This window comes from Vitis vinifera, chromosome 4 (genome assembly GCF_030704535.1).
Source record: "Vitis vinifera cultivar Pinot Noir 40024 chromosome 4, ASM3070453v1".
In the NCBI taxonomy this organism is placed as follows: Eukaryota; Viridiplantae; Streptophyta; class Magnoliopsida; order Vitales; family Vitaceae; genus Vitis; species Vitis vinifera.
This window is the reverse complement of record NC_081808.1, coordinates 18,713,589-18,733,586: the sequence shown is the minus strand read 5'-3', so window position 1 is coordinate 18,733,586 and position 19,998 is coordinate 18,713,589. Positions and strand designations below refer to the sequence as shown.

The window sequence follows — 19,998 nt, the reverse complement described above, 5'->3', positions numbered from 1 at the left end:
GAACCTCAACTGGTTGAGGTCTAGTCGAGGTCTGGTTGAGGTTCGGTTGAGGCCCAACGGTCACCTACCAAGCATTAAATGCTAACAGCTAGTCAACCGGTCGACCCCTAACTCGACCGGTCGAACCCCTAGCTCGACCGGTCGAACCCCCAACGGCTAGTTTGACTTTTTTCTTCTATAAAAAGGTTTCAATCTTCATTATTTCAAGAGCTTAACCTTCCCAAATATTTCTTGATTATATTTGAGCCTTGGAATAGTATTTTTGAGCGCACCATTATTTCAAAACTTGCATATCTTTAGTGCATCATTCAATCCTAATTTTTCTTGTATTATTTGAGTTTAAAGTTCTTGTACTAGGATTTTTGAGAGATCATTCATTTGTAAATCTTTGAGAGGAAGTTTCTCAAGTGTGGGGTATCACTTGAGGGGTTGTTCAAGAGTGGGATATCTCTTGAGAAGCGTAAAGGGTGCTTGGAGCCAAAAGTCCAAGAGGGTGAATTGGAACCATAATCCAATTGTATTGCTTGAAGACTTGGTTTGAAAGCCTTGGATTAGTGGAACCTCAAGCTCGGGATTGAAGTTAGAGGAGAGTGGATGTAGGTCGGGTTGCGCCGAACCACTATAAACTCTTGTGTTTGCATTCTCTCTTCCCTACTCTTTAATTTATATGCAATTGTCTATATATCGATTATTATATACTTGCATATAATTGTCTCTTGCATTCACTTGTTTAAATTTGCGAAAAGAGACCATCACCCTATTCGTCCTCCCTCTAGGGTGATTACCATAAGTTGGATTAGCCTCAAATTTCTAACACTTATAATAAGAGTAAAAAGATTCAATATATTTAAAAATGAAAAACAAAAAAACATTATTGCTTTTTATTTGATATAACATAGAAATATAGATTAGAAGAAAAAGAAAAAAAAAAGTTAAAAATGAGGAATACTTAATAGGGGAAAAAAAAGGGGAAAAAACACAAAAAAAAATGAAATTCACATTCATTTGTGCCTATGTAACGATTAAGGGTATTTTAGGGATTAATGAAATACAATAGCCTTCATCTTAATTTTCATACTTTGTTTGGGTTTTGAGCTTAAATATGCATGATATATGGACTAAATGTTAATTTTTGGCCCAATTAGGGCCAAAACACAATTCTCCCTAAGAATAAAATATAAGCCTTTCATGACAACATTTGTTTTTAAGAAAATTGGTAATATATATTGTCAATGGGAGATTGTTGACAAATTAAAGGGTGGTCACGTTCATCAATTCTGTTTATGTTTGAATGTCATGGACACATGGGTAAATGCACTATAAGAATAAAGTATTTTCATAATAACAATTGCTTTTAGGGGAATAGGCTAGGTTATTTTTGTAACTACAATTGTTTTTAGGAGAGTTGATAGTGTCCGAGGTTCTACAAAATGAAACAACAAATTATATTATTAATTAAATATGAACAAACTTTTATGGGATTAGAAACATTTCTTAATAATTTAAAATATTTTTTTTGAAAAATGCTATATTTGAAATACTTTTACCAAAAAATTTCAAAACGATTCTTATTTTAATCGATACATGTTTGTTTTTTTAAAAAATAGGACATTTAGGGTTTATTTGGTAAGTGTTTTCGAGAACAGTTTTTCAGAACAAAAAACAAGAAAATACTTTTGACAACCAAAAACCTTTTTTTTTTTTGTTTTCACAACATCTTTTAGTTGTTTTATATATTTTGACTTTTTTTTTAATGATTGTTTTTTAAAAATAATTATATAAACATGTAAAATGATTAAAATTAAAAACAATAAATATAAAAATTATTTTTAAAACATATTTAAAAATATTAAAAACATGTTTAAAATATTTTAAGTTTCAAACAGACCTTTATTCTACAAAATATAGAGAACTATTTGTAAAAACTATTTTTCGGATTTATTTTCGAAAATAATTATCAAACAAACCCTTATATTCTTCTAAAAGTTATTTTTTCATTATTTTAAAAAATACAAATAATTTAATTTTTAAAATATTTTGAAATGAATATATTAAAATTATTTCTGAAATTTTGTTCCCATATTCACTATTAAATGTATAGAAACCTTTTTGTGTGAAAAAACAATTTTTAAAAATTTAATGTGATAATATTATAAAATATTTAAAAAAAATTAATTTAGGTTTATTAAAAAATTTTGGGGAGGATTTTGTAGTTAGAGAAAAAACAAGGGATGAAAATATAATACATCCAAATTTACACAAAACCTCAAGAGATCGCCGATGATACTTCAATTTCATCCGAGGCAGCTGTTCTCTCACATTCTCGCACTTTCCCACACTTTCTCGCACTTTCTCCCTCCCTCATCAAACACTCTCAATGGCGGCGAGGAACGCTCTTCTGAAGTACCTGAGAGTGGAAGCTCGACGCCTGCCGCAAAACCCTAATTTCCAATTAGCTTTCATTTTCCTAATCGAAAAAATTGCTGTTTTTAGAGAAGAGAGAGTAGATAGTTTCCAACTTTGAACAAAAAGAAGAAGGAAATGAACAAAATTTAAGTGCATAATGAGGAATATATTCTCACAATTTTTGTTAGGTTTATTAAAGTCAAAATAAAAAAAATAATAATAATAATATCATTAATACATACCATATACCAAGTTTATTCTATTTTATTTTAATTGCACATATTTGATGACTGGAACTTGTTGCCATGTTTGGTCCGGTATTAACTAAAGGAGAAGAGTAATGGCAAAAATTATTTTCTCAAGCTATATTTGGTTATCAAACAACATTAAGAAGAGAAAAAAAAATGTTAAGGGAAATGGTTTTCTCACATTCCACTTTATAAAATTTAAAAGAAAACAAAAAATTATTTAAAAATTTATGTATTTTAAAATTATTTAATATTTATATAAATAAATAAAAAGTAAGTGAAATGAGTTGGAAATTCTTTATATTGGAAAAATTAATAATTTAATAATTATAAAAAATTAATATTAATATATATCAATAGTTTGCAAATGTGCTAATAATTGTTTAACTTCATTGTCATTTTTTTCAATATTTTCTATAGTTGGATATCATTTTTTTCATATCTCAAAGAGAAATTCTTTTTCTTTTTTCCTAAAATTACCAAAAAGTCAATAATTTAATAAAGTTAAAATTATAGAAAATCAACATTTGCAAATGTGCTAATAATTATTTAATTCCTTGATTATTTTTTTCAATATTTTCTATAGTTGGACATCATTTTATGTACCTCAAATTTTATTGGTAAGAACTCAATCATCAAGAAATTATATTTTATTTAGTGCTTTTTAAAGACAATAATTTCTTGTTTATTTTTTCACTAAGTTTTACAGTATTATTATGTAATTATCTGATAGGGATAATATTTTATTTTCTTTAACAAGCATCGTTTGAATTTCAAGTAATTAATTATGATTTATTTTCTTAAACCAATTTTAATGAACAAAATTTTAATTTCAAATTTACATTTTTTTTTTCTTTTGGAAAAAGAAAAAGAAACTTGTATCTTTACACCCACACATACACACAAAAAATAATAATAATAAAATTTCCCAATTTTATTTTATTTTTATTTTAGATTAGGTTGAAGTCGTCAAATTAAACAAAAAATAAATAAAAGCAATTATCAAATAAAGTAAAAAGATCATATCTAAAAAAAAAATCATATTTAAGTTGTAATTATCTTTACAAGTAATCAAAGCATCAAGCAAACAAGCCTCATTTCTCTGTTTCTTCAAGCCAAGACAAAACTTGCACCTAATTAACCCTCAACTACACGTGGTCGCAACCTGAATCAAAATCAATTCAGGAGATCGAATCCAAGGATTATACAAAGGATTGTATTTAAATAAATTTGCTTTTGACCACTATTGTTTTGTTCTTTGATTTTGAAGAACTTGAAACTTGTGGGTACATAAGGGATGATCATGAAAGAAGAAATAAGGTATTATTCATTAGATGATTGAGAGCACATAATCAAGGCTACATAAAACACATGCATGATCCCAAAATCCATTCACGCAAGAGTCTACATTGAAGGACAGATGACTCTTTCAGGGTCACTACCCTTGATCATCAAAAACAGCTCAAATGGCATCCCTTGCTCTCTGCTGCAACCTCACCACTATCCCCGAAAATAGAAACAAAAAAAGAAGGAAAACACCATAGGCCACATTACCATTCCATGATCCTATCAATGGGTAATTTCTAAATCAAGAAATTAACTTACTAACTCAAAAGAATATACTTTAGCTCAATGATGCATCAATCAAGTGGCCTTTTGTTAAGAATTGCTCAACAAAATCTGGCGTTAAGTGCTTATTTAGATTTCCTTTGGTCAGAAACCCTTGTTCCCATAATCTTACAAACTGGTTCATCTTTTGACCGAAGAAGCTTCAAAGCTGGATGAACTTTGAGGTCCCCCATGACTATCTTCTGCCCCGCATCCAACTCGCTTAGATCTACATCAATATATGGAGGGATGATATCTGCTGGACAAAGGTACTTAACAGTCCTTTTTATGGTATTCAAATATGCCCCTGTCAAAGCATAAAGCAAACATGTACTCCATAGTTAGATCAACAATAATCAATCAAAACAACCAAAACACAAATATATATATTTATATTTTGATGATCAAGGAACCTTCCATGGACAAGCCGTTAGCACTCTACATGAGTACCCAAACCTTAGGGCACTGACCACACTCGCAACAACCAGCACCAAGTAAATCAGGGAATTAAACCAACAACAGGATTTAAACCAGGGGCCATGCGCCTCCACCACACATCCTAGCATTCACCCTAACCAATTGGGCCACACTGGCAGGCTCCAAAACACAAAAATATTTGTTTAAGAGTAGCAAACATTCAACCTAAATTCTGGACAAATTCAGGGGCATTACCTCTGAACTAAATAGAATGAAGGATACCGACAAAGAACTCTCCTCTTGGCAAGAGCAGTCTTGACAAAGATAAATTGTAAGGTGTGAATTCCTACTAATAACTACTGTGTTTACAAGGGCTTCTTTTCAAGTATCACTTCTTTCATTTCACATGCATGGGACGTGCCATGCACCATAGTCCAATAATAAAAAAGATGGGACTGAATTTATTAAGTCTAAACACCAATTCGATCAATTCTCCTAGTTCACCAGGACCAGTTTCCCATCATCATCTCTAACAGCTCTAAGGTTGTTGACTGAATTGAACCTTATTGAAGAAATAAAATTGCTTGGTCATTACTTTGTACATCATTGTTTCAATATGTGTTTCCCATATACCCAAATCTTTTCATCTTTCCTTCAAACCTTTTATGCATACCTCATTCACATCATCTCATTCTGGCTGATGAGAAGTTGTAATGGTGAAGAAAAAGAATCTGTGATGAAGAACCACATTGGGATTATTTTAAGGCTCAATGTAACTTAATGGATGAACCTTACCACATAACATATATCCAAGTAAGGCCACAACTAGCCTCATGGCAAAGCTAGTAGGCTCTCCCATACACCTAGAGTCCCACCAATAATGTCACCACTAAACATCCTGCCTAGGTAAAATCACAACAACTCACCCAATACCTAAGATAGATAGTTCTTCCCTTGAACTAAGCTTCCAACATCTTTGGCATCTGAGGATTTCATTTTTTGCATCAGCCCTAGTAAAACCTATGCTCAAAAGTGACCTATTAGCCAAACCAAGTAGTTAGGAGCAGAAGTGGAATTCTAGAAGTAACTTCAAGTCTCCAACTCCTCATACATAATGGGGTGACAGTTGAGAAGGTTCAATCATGTTCCAGTAAACCAAGCCAAAGGTGGTAGAACATGGAGACAAATGCAAAAGAGGATTTAGCTACAATTAGAAAATTTTCATGCTTTGGGTGGATATGGCTTGTATATGCCAAAATAGTGGGTTAAGATTCAAAGTCTTCATTAGCATGACTCCATCTACTCTACACAAAGAACCAACTTCAACTCCAACTTCATTTTAAATATTTGACAGTATGTCCAAAGAAAATTAATCTTGAGGAAACCCACAACTCTATCTCCCTTTATACATCAAGACTAAACACCCCCATTTGTATTGTTGTTTCACAACCTCACAGTGTTGAATTGCTACAGCTATTCTGTATTCACCAAGCATGACATATAATTAACCAAAGTTGACTTACTTGTGTTTTTATTAGAATCAAATCTCGAGCGGTCAAAACTACAAACACTTGATACGTGTCAAAATGCGTTACCTTTTTTCAATCCAGGAGACACATCTTCTCCCCTAAAAACAAGAGGAACATCAACCTTCAATAATGCGTGAGAAGGGGCCCTTATAAAGGTCACATTAAGCACTGCATCCGTGCCTGCATGCAGATGAAGCTGAAAATATCGCAGGAAACAGAAATTCCAAATAATGAGGCCCAATTTCCGATCAACAAGTTTCAAAAAACCAAACAGAACATCTGAAAACCGTACCTTTCGAGGCAAAACCCGAACTTTCTCGATGACCTCATTGGACTCAAAATCGGGTCCGACTTCGAGATCAAACAAACGCGACAAAAAGAAAGACCGGCCCAGGTGGTTGACGAGCTTCCGAATCTGGTTGGTCCGCACAGAAATGAGTCGCTTGTTGCCGCCGTGTTGACCGTCTTCTTGCTCGAACACAATGCTGGGGACGCGGCCGACTTTCCGCTCCTTGGCAGAGATGTTCTTGCCGGAGATGGTGCGAGGGATGGCGCGTATGATTTCTGCGAATTTGGGATCGGGTCTAGGGAAGCCTTCCAGGTACGTAAGCGGTGGTGGTTCAAGGGGGTCCTGGAGAACCGCGGCGGCAGCAGATTGGGAGAAGTGGCGGAGGTGAAGGGCGTTTGTAAGGATTTGGCGATGGCGGTGGATCAACATCTGGCAAAAACTCTGATTCGGGGAGTGAGGGAGAGCAAAAGGGGCTCAAACAAAATTCTGTTTGAGAACTTAAATATGAAAAACATTTTTTTTTCTAGTTATTCTCCATTTCCATGAAGATATTATACACTTATATACAATGTAAAAGTTCTCAAAGTATACTCCATATTTTCAATTGTTGCAAAAATACTATAAAAAAAAAAAAAAAAAAAACTGAAACACCTCAGAACAAATTCTTTAAAAGCTGTTTTTTTTTTTTCTCAAAAGTTTATCAAACATGTTTTCTAAATTAGAAAACTGTTTTCAATAACAGTTCCCAAAGAGGGCCTTAAGTCCTTTTACTCTTTTGGGATTCCATCAAAACTCTCTTGAAGAATGTAAATTTATGTCTCTTGCATGGTGATTAGGATACAAACTCATTACTAATTGAGTTTAATCTACGAGTCATTCAGATTCTAGAATTCAGGCTTTTTATAACTTAAATTTTTACCTAAAAAAATGTAAGCAACTATTCATTTTATCAAATATCCTCATGAGGAGCTTCATATTATGTACAAAAACTCAGACCCCACTAGTCAGTTTTCCAGAACATAACTACTAATACTCCATTTGGTTTCTCAAAAATGTGGGAAAATAGAAGAAAAAACAAAATGCTGAATCTTAGATGATGACCATCACTATATGTGATCAATCATAGATTTATATTATCAAGGACCCAAGAAAGCAAAAACCTAGACTCATCCATCAATTAGTTGACTGAGTAAAAGGAGGTGCCTAAAATTTGTGCAAATCATTATCCAAACATTAATGATTTCCAAACAGAAACCCTAAGTTGCCACACCCCAATGCTGTATCATTTCAACCAATTTCCAAACAGAAACCCTAATTTCACCTTCCAAAACACAATTAGACAAAGCCCCATTCCGATGCTGGCAAAACAGATGAGACGCAGAAAAGTCTAAAACTATTTCCATTCTTTTCCAGGATTTTTTCAACTTCACATTTTTTAAATAAAAAATATATATTTTCTTTTCTTCCCCCCCCAAAATTTCAATCAATACTCCGGTTGGTTACAGGGTAAACAAGCAGAATGGTAAAGAAATCAAATCCTAAAATCTAAACTCAAATGAGCCTAAACCAGTCATTTACTTTAATCCAGGCATTCCTCTATATTTCGGGAAACTCTTTTCTTTTTAAGTTATCATCAACGAAAAAGAAATCTTCGCACAGAAACAACAGAACTCACTAGCTTTCAAAATCCAAGCTAAAACAAATCATAAAAAAATATCATTTTTGTTTTTATTCCTGAGTTTTCTCACTATCCAAACATACAGCAAACAAAACAATATCTCGCAAATGAAACTTTTATACCTTAGAAGGATCCACTTTCTGGAAGTTCTTGACGACGGAGATTACTCGATCCGTGACCTCAGATTTATCGAGGAAAGTTCCTCTGATCTCCTCGGAGAAATGGCGTCGTATCAAATTGAAAGATAGTTGGAAAGGAACATTAGGGTTTTGCGGCAGGCGTCGAGCTTACACTCTCAGGTACTTCAGAAGAGCGTTCCTCGCCGCCATTGAGAGTGTTTGATGAGGGAGGGAGAAAGTGCGAGAATGTGAGAGAACAGCTGCCTCGGATGAAATTGAAGTATCTCTTGAGGTTTTGTGTAAATTTGGATGTATTATATTTTCATCCCTTGTTTTTTCTCTAACTACAAAATCCTCCCCAAAATTTTTTAATAAACCTAAATTAATTTTTTTTAAATATTTTATAATATTATCACATTAAATTTTTAAAAATTGTTTTTTCACACAAAAAGGTTTCTATACATTTAATAGTGAATATGGGAACAAAATTTCAGAAATAATTTTAATATATTCATTTCAAAATATTTTAAAAATTAAATTATTTGTATTTTTTAAAATAATGAAAAAATAACTTTTAGAAGAATATAAGGGTTTGTTTGATAATTATTTTCGAAAATAAATCCGAAAAATAGTTTTTACAAATAGTTCTCTATATTTTGTAGAATAAAGGTATGTTTGAAACTTAAAATATTTTAAACATGTTTTTAATATTTTTAAATATGTTTTAAAAATAATTTTTATATTTATTGTTTTTAATTTTAATCATTTTACATGTTTATATAATTATTTTTAAAAAACAATCATTAAAAAAAAAGTCAAAATATATAAAACAACTAAAAGATGTTGTAAAAACAACAAAAAAAAATGGTTTTTGGTTGTCAAAAGTATTTTCTTGTTTTTTGTTCTGAAAAATTGTTCTCGAAAACACTTACCAAATAAACCCTAAATGTCCTATTTTTTAAAAAAACAAACATGTATCGATTAAAATAAGAATCGTTTTGAAATTTTTTGGTAAAAGTATTTCAAATATAGCATTTTCCAAAAAAAATATTTTAAATTATTAAGAAATGTTTCTAATCCCATAAAAGTTTGTTCATATTTAATTAATAATATAATTTGTTATTTCATTTTGTAGAACCTCGGGCACTATCAACTCTCCTAAAAACAATTGTAATTACAAAAATAACCTAGCCTATTCCCTTAAAAGCAATTGTTATTATGAAAATACCTTATTCTTATAGTGCATTTACCCATGTGTCCATGACATTCAAACATAAACAGAATTGATGAATGTGACCACCCTTTAATTTGTCAACAATCTCCCCTTGACAATATATATTACCAATTTTCTTAAAAACAAATGTTGTTCATCAATTCATCAATTAAAGGGTGGTCACATTCATCAATTCTGTTTATGTTTGAATGTCATGGACACATGGGTAAATGCACCATAAGAATAAGGTATTTTCATAATAACAATTGCTTTTAGGGGAATAGGCTAGGTTATTTTTGTAACTACAATTGTTTTTAGGAGAGTTGATAGTGCCCGAGGTTCTACAAAATGAAACAACAAATTATATTATTAATTAAATATGAACAAACTTTTATGGGATTAGAAACATTTCTTAATAATTTAAAATATTTTTTTTGAAAAATGCTATATTTGAAATACTTTTACCAAAAAATTTCAAAACGATTCTTATTTTAATCGATACATGTTTGTTTTTAAAAAAAATAGGGCATTTAGGGTTTATTTGGTAAGTGTTTTCGAGAACAGTTTTTCAGAACAAAAAACAAGAAAATACTTTTGACAACCAAAAACCATTTTTTTTTTTTTTGTTTTCACAACATCTTTTAGTTGTTTTATATATTTTGACTTTTTTTTTAATGATTGTTTTTTAAAAATAATTATATAAACATGTAAAATGATTAAAATTAAAAACAATAAATATAAAAATTATTTTTAAAACATGTTTAAAAATATTAAAAACATGTTTAAAATATTTTAAGTTTCAAACAGACCTTTATTCTACAAAATATAGAGAACTATTTGTAAAAACTATTTTTCGGATTTATTTTCGAAAATAATTATCAAACAAACCCTTATATTCTTCTAAAAGTTATTTTTTCATTATTTTAAAAAATACAAATAATTTAATTTTTAAAATATTTTGAAATGAATATATTAAAATTATTTCTGAAATTTTGTTCCCATATTCACTATTAAATGTATAGAAACCTTTTTGTGTGAAAAAACAATTTTTAAAAATTTAATGTGATAATATTATAAAATATTTAAAAAAAATTAATTTAGGTTTATTAAAAAATTTTGGGGAGGATTTTGTAGTTAGAGAAAAAACAAGGGATGAAAATATAATACATCCAAATTTACACAAAACCTCGAGATCGCCGATGATACTTCAATTTCATCCGAGGCAGCTGTTCTCTCACATTCTCGCACTTTCCCACACTTTCTCGCACTTTCTCCCTCCCTCATCAAACACTCTCAATGGCGGCGAGGAACGCTCTTCTGAAGTACCTGAGAGTGGAAGCTCGACGCCTGCCGCAAAACCCTAATGTTCCTTTCCAACTATCTTTCAATTTGATACGACGCCATTTCTCCGAGGAGATCAGAGGAACTTTCCTCGATAAATCTGAGGTCACGGATCGAGTAATCTCCGTCGTCAAGAACTTCCAGAAAGTGGATCCTTCTAAGGTATAAAAGTTTCATTTGCGAGATATTGTTTTGTTTGCTGTATGTTTGGATAGTGAGAAAACTCAGGAATAAAAACAAAAATGATATTTTTTTATGATTTGTTTTAGCTTGGATTTTAAAAGCTAGTGAGTTCTGTTGTTTCTGTGCGAAGATTTCTTTTTCGTTGATGATAACTTAAAAAGAAAAGAGTTTCCCGAAATATAGAGGAATGCCTGGATTAAAGTAAATGACTGGTTTAGGCTCATTTGAGTTTAGATTTTAGGATTTGATTTCTTTACCATTCTGCTTGTTTACCCTGTAACCAACCGGAGTATTGATTGAAATTTTGGGGGGGAAGAAAAGAAAATATATATTTTTTATTTAAAAAATGTGAAGTTGAAAAAATCCTGGAAAAGAATGGAAATAGTTTTAGACTTTTCTGCGTCTCATCTGTTTTGCCAGCATCGGAATGGGGCTTTGTCTAATTGTGTTTTGGAAGGTGAAATTAGGGTTTCTGTTTGGAAATTGGTTGAAATGATACAGCATTGGGGTGTGACAACTTAGGGTTTCTGTTTGGAAATCATTAATGTTTGGATAATGATTTGCACAAATTTTAGGCACCTCCTTTTACTCAGTCAACTAATTGATGGATGAGTCTAGGTTTTTGCTTTCTTGGGTCCTTGATAATATAAATCTATGATTGATCACATATAGTGATGGTCATCATCAAAGATTCAGCATTTTGTTTTTTCTTCTATTTTCCCACATTTTCGAGAAACCAAATGGAGTATTAGTAGTTATGTTCTGGAAAACTGACTAGTGGGGTCTGAGTTTTTGTACATAATATGAAGCTCCTCATGAGGATATTTGATAAAATGAATAGTTGCTTACATTTTTTTAGGTAAAAATTTAAGTTATAAAAAGCCTGAATTCTAGAATCTGAATGACTCGTAGATTAAACTCAATTAGTAATGAGTTTGTATCCTAATCACCATGCAAGAGACATAAATTTACATTCTTCAAGAGAGTTTTGATGGAATCCCAAAAGAGTAAAAGGACTTAAGGCCCTAGTTGGGAACTGTTATTGAAAACAGTTTTCTAATTTAGAAAACATGTTTGATAAACTTTTGAGAAAAAAAAAACAGCTTTTAAAGAATTTGTTCTGAGGTGTTTCAGGTTTTTTTTTTTTTTTTTTTTTTTTATAGTATTTTTGTAACAATTGAAAATATGGAGTATACTTTGAGAACTTTTACATTGTATATAAGTGTATAATATCTTCATGGAAATGCAGAATAACTAGAAAAAAAAATGTTTTTCATATTTAAGTTCTCAAACAGAATTTCTTTCTTAAAACTATTTTATGAGAACTATTTTTGAAAATGTTTCCAAACAAACCCTACTATTTTGAGCTAAAGTTTTTTTGTTTACTTAGAACCTAACTGGAAACTGTTACAATACTCATGTTGATACTAATTACATTGTAAGAATCAGAGTAATTTTCACTAGACCATGAGAACTGGGGTAGTTTTAATGTTGGGAGTATTGTTGAAACTTTTGAAGGATCCAAACTTTTGTAGTCTGCATATTGGCTTACACTATCTAGTCAAGTGTTGTGTCAATGGCTTTAGGTTCTCCTTCCATTTTTATTTATTTATTTTGGTGATAGGTAAACAAGAATTGTATTAAAAGAAAGAAAGTATACACGTTGTATACAAAAGACAAAAAGGAGCGAAGACACAAAAACACGCTACCACACCCTATCGAGAGCCTACACAATCCACAAAGTCTAACAACGATAAACAACCACCCTTACTATATAGTTTAACTCAATCCCAAAATAGATACAAGAAAGAATTTTTAATTGATTGATCCGTGTTTTCAAAGTTGTCAAAAACCCTCTTATTCCTTTCTCACCATAAGGCCCAAAATAAACACAACAGAGCAACCTTCCAAGCCTTCTTCCTCTTTTTACCAACAAAGGACCCGTGCCAGCTTATAAGGACCTCTCTAATGAAATAGTTCAACACCCATTGGATACCAAAGAGTTCAAAAATCAATTGTCACAGCAGAGGAGCTTTTGAATAATGAAAGAGTATATGGTCACTTGTTTCTTCTTATTCCTTGCACAAGTAACATCTATTAGGAATCCTCCATCCCCTTTTTTTGAGCTGATCCAAAGTCAAAATCTTGGCCCAAGTTGCTTCCCAAGCAAAGAAGCTAATTTTCGGGGACACCCAAATATTCTAAGCTATACTACAAGGGAATGACTCTATTCTCCTATTGGTCAAAGAAGAATAGAAAAACTTAACAAGAAAAGCACCATCATTTGTAGGCAACCAAACCATGACATCATCAGTCTCAATGGAGATGGGGTGTGCTGACAACCTCCCGAAGAAGGCTTGCACCTCCTCTAGTTTCCAAGCATGTAGTGCCTAGTAAACCTAGGACTCCAGCCACCATCCTCCCAAAGATCACTAACTCAAGTATCTTTTGAGGAAGCTATAGAATATGGATTTGGAAAGGACTCCCTCAAGGTCAAATTTCCACACCATTTGTCCTTCTAGAACTTCACCTTGTTTTCAAACCCTACCTTAAACCCAATTCTAATCTTGAACATCTTCCATCTGCCTCTAATAGCCTTCCACACCCCCACACCATGCCCTTCTCTCACTACTTCCGTGCACTAACCCCCCTCATCGAGCCCATACTTGCCCACAATTACCCGTTTCGAGAGAATGTCTCTTTCACTTACAAATCTCCAAGACCACTTGCCTAGGAGAGCCTCATTGAGGATGGATAAAGCTCTAATACCCAATCCCTCTTTCTGTTTGTCCAATCGAACAATAAACCATTTCACCAAGACCAAGTGCGGCTTTTGTTCCAAAGCTCCTCCTCCCCATAAAAGGTCTCTTTGAATCTTTTCCAATCTAACAGTCGCTCTCTTTGGGATGACAAAAAGAAACATGAAGTAAATCAACAGACTAGACAAAGTGCTCTTCACCAAAGTCAACATTCCACCTTTTGAAAGATGCTATCTCTTCCACAACGCTAATCTTTTTCAAAATATTTCTTCCACCCCATCCCAAACCCTAGAGCACTTGAAAGGGGCTCCCAACGGAAGTCCTAAATAGATGGTTGGGAGAGCACCCACCTTACAACCTAAAGGCCCAACAAGATCCTCTAAGTTTGAGACTTTCCCAATAGGGATGAGCTCACTTTTCTCCAAATTGATCTTTAAGCCTAACATAACTGCAAACCACCTATTTGTGATTGTCATGGAGGCTCTTAGTTGTTTGTTGAAGAGAGCGAAGGAGGGGGGTTTTTGCCGGGGTGGCAGCTTAGTGGTAGAGGAGGTGTGGGGGTGGAGATCACTCATTTGCTGTTCGTGGATGACACTTTAGTATTTTGTGAGCCTTCCATTGATCAGGTGTCCTACTTGAGTTGGCTTCTTATGTGGTTCGAAGCCATGTCAGGGTTGAAGGTGAACTTGGACAAAAGTGAGATCATCGTGGTGGGAAGAGTGGAGAATGTAGAGGAGTTGGCCCTTGAGTTTGGTTGCAAGGTTAGCCAGCTCCCTTCTTCTTATTTGGGTCTTCCTTTGGGTGCTCGTTTCAAGGAGGTGGCAACTTGGGACAGGGTTGAGGAAAGGTTGAGGAAGAGGCTTTCATTTTGGAAAAGGCAGTATATCTCCAAGGGGGGCAGAATGACCTTGATCCGGAGCACTCTGTCCAGCATGCCTATCTACTGTATGTCCCTGTTTCATATGCCGAGAAGCGTGAGCTTGAGATTGGAGCGGATCCAAAGGGATTTTCTTTGGGGTGGTGGGGCCCTGGAAAGGATGCCCCATTTAGTGGAATGGTCTATTGTTTGCTTAGATAAACGAAAGAGTGGATTGGGTGTGAGGAACTTGGCGTTGCTAAATAAGGCACTCCTTTGTAAGTGGAGTTGGCGTTTTGCGGTGGAAAGGGAAGCTTTATGGAGGCAAGTTATATGTGCAAAGTATGGGAAAGAAGAGGGTGGTTGGAGGTCCCGTGTTGTGAGAGACAATTTTGGGGTTGGTTTGTGGAAAGCGATTAGGAGAGGTTGGGATGTGTTAGGCGACAATTTGGTTTATTCTGTGGGAAATGGTAGAAGGGTTAGATTTTGGAAGGACAAGTGGTGTGGAGATGATCCTTTGTGTACTTCTTTTCCCTCTTTATTTGCTATATCCTTGGATAAGGAGGCTTGGGTGGCGGATGTGTGGAGCCATTTTGGAGGGTGAGTGTGGGCTCTTAGGTTCTTTAGGCGGCTTAATGATTGGGAAGTGTTCGATGTGGAGCGTCTTCTCTTAAGGTTGCAAAGGAGGAGGGTTTGTAGTGATGTGGAAGATCAAGTAATTTGGACTAAGGCAAAGGACGGAAGATTTTCCGTTAAGTCTCTTTACAAGGCGTTGGAGTCAGAAAGACTAGGAGATTTTCCTACAAGAGTTATTTGGAATTCTTTAGTGCCTCCGAGGGTGAGTTTTTTTGCTTGGGAGGCTATGTGGAAAAAGGCCTTAACCTTGGATCGTATTTAGAAAAGAGGGTTTTCTTTGGCTAATAGATGTTATTTGTGTCTGGCAGAGGAAGAGTCTATTGATCACATCCTCCTGTATTGTGGGTTGGCCAAAAGTTTATGGAGCTTACTTTTTTCCCTCTTTGGGGTTTCGTGGGTGCTCCCCTCTTTAGTTAAAGAGGCGTTATTGGGGCGGTTTGGGCCTTGTGTGGGAAAGGAAAGGAAGAAAGTGTGGTTTTCAGCTCCCTTGTGCCTTTTTTGGATTGTTTGGAAGGAAAAAAACAGTAGGGTGTTTGAAAATGAAGAGCATTCGATTCATGGGTGTAAATCGTTTTTCCTTTGTAATCTGTGGGCGTGGCCCAGAGGGTTTTTTGGTTTTGGTTCTCCTTCCGTTGTAGATTTTGTTGATTGGTTAGGCCCTGGTTAGGGGGTTTTTTTTCTCCCTTTTGTATACCTCCTGTATACTCTGGGGTGCTTCCTTGAAGTGCCTCTTTTCTTTTAATATATTTCTCTTTATTCATCAAAAAAAAAAAAAAAAACCTCAAACCACATAAGAATCTAGCCCAAGTACTCAAGGTTTTCCTTCCTAGCATCACAAAAAATGAGGGTATCGTTCGCAAACAAGAAGTAGGAAATCTCTACCCCCTTTCCATCTCTTCCCCTTACTAGAAATCCATTGATAAACCCTCTCTCCTTTGCCTTCATAAGAATAAGAGAAAGAACCTCCATTGCCAAGATGAATAAATAAGGAGACAAAGGGTTGTCTTGCCTTAAACCCCTAGAACTTTGAAAGAAGCTTGAAGGGGACATGTTGACCTAGACTAAGAAACGGACTATAGAGATGCACCATCTAATCCAATTGGTCCATTTGGAGCCAAAACTTATCTTTTCCAATACTAGAAGAATAAAGTTCCAATTTACATGGTCATAGGCCTTTTCAATAGCCAACTTACAAATGACCCCTCTCAAGTTGGCTTTAACTCTAGAATCAATGGCTTCATTTGCAATCAAAACAACAACTTCCAAAATTTGTCTCCCTGCCATGCTGAAAATCCAACACTATGTTACCCACCACCTTCTTGAGGCGAATAGCAAAGGACCTTAGCTAGAAGCTTATATAAGCCTCCTACCAAGCTAATTGGCCTGAAGTCCTTCTATGAATATTATTTCTCCCTGCTTTTTCATGTTTATCATTGATCTGTGCATTTACATGTGGGGATGTCCAATAACTGCAGATTCCTTTGTTTTGCCCCTTCCATTTTTATTTTAAGTTCTAATTGCAGGATTCTCTTCCTTGTTTTTATCTCATTTAAGTTTTGTTTCTTGAATATACAGCTAGCCCAACCTCTCTCACCAGTTATGGAATGAAATAGGATTTTATAGTTTAAGTGGATTTAATTCAAGTTGGAGTAGCTTAAATTTCTTTGGTGGATCTTATTCATTTATTTTATTTATTTGGATAAGAAATAAGAAACAAGAAGTAGATTAAAATAAAACCCAATTGAGGAAGAGTAAGAAGGCCTTCAAGGTTTAAGGGAGGAAAACCAAGAAACAAATCAATGAATTAATTGTACCTGCTTGCACAATTAGCTATAGCACATTATTTTTATGTAAAACATCAATCAATCAAGAATGACATAGCTGCTTTTTTTGAGTGTCCTTGTAACTGCTTGCTCAGATTTAACTTTTAAGGCTTTGGTCAGGACTTTGGCATCTGTTTCAGATATTGATTTATGGAGTTGTACTTGGTTTGTTTTTCAGTTTCTCAATTGTATAATAGAAGGATATGTTTTGATTATGTATTGGGGTGGATGTTAGCTGTTAGCTTTTGTGTTGTTGGCATCATTTATCTAACTACCTATGAATGGCTCCCTAGCATTTATTTTCATTTTCAAGTTTATGTCCTAAGGTTTACTCTTTAGTGCCCTAGCTGGAAACCTTTTGCTCCCTCTTTCATCAGTCGCCTAAGCTTGAACAAGCTAATGCATGGGTAGAGAGCCATTAAGGTGAAGACCTTCCTTCACTTAAGCTATGCTCGATTCCTCAAAAGCACGGAGGAAAGAAGAAGATGTTAAGGAAAATGATTTTCTTATGGTTGGTTTTACCACGGAAAATACGAAAGAAAATTCAAATATAATTAAAATTAATTAAAAAAATATCTATTTTCAACTTTTTTTAATCTTTATATAGAAGAATTAAAATAAGTGAAATAAGTTTGAAGTATTATATTAAAAATAATTTATGGATTTAAAATCTATTTGTCATTTTTCCTTCACTTTTTCTTAGGTTATATTTTAGTTCTCAGAATATACTAAGGAAAGGAAAAAAATGTTAAGGAAAATGATTTTTTCATGCTTGGTTGTACCAATGGAAATATCAAAGAAAATCAAATATAATTAAAATTAGTTAGAAATTTATGAATTTTCAAATTATTTAATCTTTATTTATATTAATATAATATACTTCGTTTATGATGAAAGAAAAAAGAGATAAAATAAGTGAAATGAGTTCGAAACAACATATAAAAATAATCTATTGACTTTAAATCTATTTTTTATTTTTCTTACCTTTTTCTTTCTATTTACTTTTCCTTCCATTTTCCTTCAAATTTTCTGGGAACTAAACATAGTTTTAATATTTTTTTCATTCTTAACTTGAATATTTGTTGGTGTTTGTTGTTGTAGGTTGAAATTGATGAAGCGAAAGGATCTTCAAATTCCTCAAAACGTTTTGATTTTTTTTTTTTTCAATTGAAATCTGTACTAACAAAATCCATCCCATGTTTAAGATTTTTCATTCATCTGTTCATGCATATTTGTATGCAAACAAAAAAGTATATGTTTTGGTTTCCCTCTAGAGTTAGTGTGCTTAATGGAATCGCACTGTTACCCCCCACAACCCCTATTCCATGAATGAAGCAGTGGCTATAGTAAATCTGAGGATTGCTATTTGGGATTAGAATCTGTAAAACTGGAAAAATTTAAGTGTGTTTATCATTTGTTACAACTATTCTGGGACAGTTTCTGAGGTCAATTCAGTGGATGGAAACAATCCATTTTTAGATCTGAAAACCAAAGAGCAGAGAATTGACAGCTACTCTGGCTTAATGCCCTTTTGATCTCAAAACCAAAAACCAAATATGCTCTGTGTAATGGTGTTTGTGGTGATGAAATCAGTGCTTTGATATGTTTGGTATTATTAGAGTTTACATAAAATTATACCAGGGAATTGCTCAAAGCAATTGAGTTGTGACCAAATAAAGAATTCAAAAGCAACTGATGGAGAGAGGTTTTTTCTAGCATATCCACTGGGTTGAGAAGTAAAAACAAAGGACCAGGAAGATGTTCAATTGCTGATAACAAAGTAGAGAATGCTGTCTTGTTTGTTTTGTTTTATTTTGTAGAATGGTTTCCCACTGTAGCTGTTTCTGTTTTCAAGGGCGTCAATAGCTAGTACCACCATTTGTTTCTTGAGCCTACCTGATATCTGCTTTTTCTTGTCTCCAGGTTACACCAACCGCTAATTTCCAGACTGATCTTGGGTTAGATAGCCTAGACGCTGTGGAGGTTGTGATGGCACTTGAAGAAGAGTTTGGGTTTGAGATCCCTGACAATGAAGCAGACAAGATCAACACCATCAACGTCGCTGTTGACTTCATCTCTTCTCACCCTCAGGCCAAATAAAGGAAGAATATGAACCCATCGTTCTCTTTATTTTCTCTCCCCTTTCCTACAATGACTGAGAAGTAAGTTACATGCGGAAAACTATCCCATTTGCTTTTCCCAAATTTTCTGTCTGTAGAAGATGGTTTCGAATATTTTCCATCATCTATGGTACTACTTTTGCAATTGCTGGAAACTTGATGGCCTAATGTGCTAAACATCTGGTTGAGATTACTGGTTTGATTGCTTTAGTGAGATTCTATTTCAATAAAACATCATGTAGGTCATTGCTTATAAGAAAATATCCTTTAGGCTTAGGGAGTTATGATTTTATACAATGTGCTTTTGCTTCATGAAGATTCGCCTTTTATGGTGGCTTTTGGGCAGGCCATTTTTTCAAATGAGAAGTGTTTGCATGCGAGTTTTAACCTAATTCTATTCCACCTTTCTTTCCAGCAACAAAATTTCAACCTAATGTCCAATTCTTCAAGCTAATCCTCTCAAAACCCTAATCTGATTTTAGAGATCAAGAGATTAGGGCTAGGGTTAGAAGGGGATTAGGTTTAAGATTTTGCATTTAATTTTAGGGTTTTTGTTATTTTTATGTATATAGAAGGTGAAAAACAAATATTGCAAATGAAAAAAAATATATAAAAAAAAAATTATTTTTAAAAAATAAAAAATATATTGAAATGAAACCTTATTTATTCCTCTTCTTGTCGATGATGGGAATTCACCTTATAGTAAAATTTTAATTCAATTTCTAGTCTCTTCCATCATTTCCTACTTAAATATTGGTTCAAACTTGAAATCT

The 19,998-nt window shown here is 33.6% G+C and overlaps 2 protein-coding genes across 3 annotated transcripts; one reads left to right on the top strand and one right to left on the bottom strand.

Annotated features, from left to right (window-relative positions):
- Positions 1 to 3,952: 3,952 nt before the first annotated feature.
- On the bottom strand, positions 3,953 to 8,578 carry LOC100242725 (uncharacterized). Of its 2 annotated transcripts, none has more exons than XM_010650920.2 (4): positions 8,298 to 8,578; positions 6,501 to 6,938; positions 6,275 to 6,404; positions 3,953 to 4,569 (listed from the first exon to the last, which is right to left on the bottom strand). In XM_010650920.2, the coding sequence occupies exons 2-4, from the start codon at positions 6,924 to 6,926 to the stop codon at positions 4,349 to 4,351; spliced, it is 777 nt and encodes a 258-aa protein (XP_010649222.1). In that variant the 5' UTR covers positions 6,927 to 6,938; positions 8,298 to 8,578; the 3' UTR covers positions 3,953 to 4,348. The 2 variants fall into 2 exon arrangements, with proteins under 2 accessions (XP_010649222.1, XP_002276349.2); XM_002276313.5 differs by having other exon boundaries at positions 6,501 to 6,926.
- A 2,119-nt stretch (positions 8,579 to 10,697) lies between these two features.
- LOC100854213 (acyl carrier protein 2, mitochondrial) lies at positions 10,698 to 19,486 on the top strand. The gene is made up of 2 exons (XM_003631834.4): positions 10,698 to 11,010; positions 19,029 to 19,486. Exons 1-2 carry the CDS (start codon positions 10,804 to 10,806, stop codon positions 19,203 to 19,205), a joined length of 384 nt encoding a protein of 127 aa, XP_003631882.1. The 5' UTR covers positions 10,698 to 10,803; the 3' UTR covers positions 19,206 to 19,486.
- Positions 19,487 to 19,998: the final 512 nt, after the last annotated feature.

Excerpts from the sequence above, each read along its gene's own strand:
- LOC100242725 (XM_010650920.2), bottom strand. The coding sequence starts at position 6,926 with ATGTTGATCCACCGCCATCGCCAAATCCTTACAAACGCCCTTCACCTC. Across the intron at positions 6,405-6,500 it reads TTCGGGTTTTGCCTCGAAAG|CTTCATCTGCATGCAGGCAC; the intron begins GTACGGTTTTCA and ends CGATATTTTCAG. Across the intron at positions 4,570-6,274 it reads GTCTCCTGGATTGAAAAAAG|GGGCATATTTGAATACCATA; the intron begins GTAACGCATTTT and ends ATGCTTTGACAG.
- LOC100854213 (XM_003631834.4), top strand. The coding sequence starts at position 10,804 with ATGGCGGCGAGGAACGCTCTTCTGAAGTACCTGAGAGTGGAAGCTCGA. Across the intron at positions 11,011-19,028 it reads AGAAAGTGGATCCTTCTAAG|GTTACACCAACCGCTAATTT; the intron begins GTATAAAAGTTT and ends TCTTGTCTCCAG.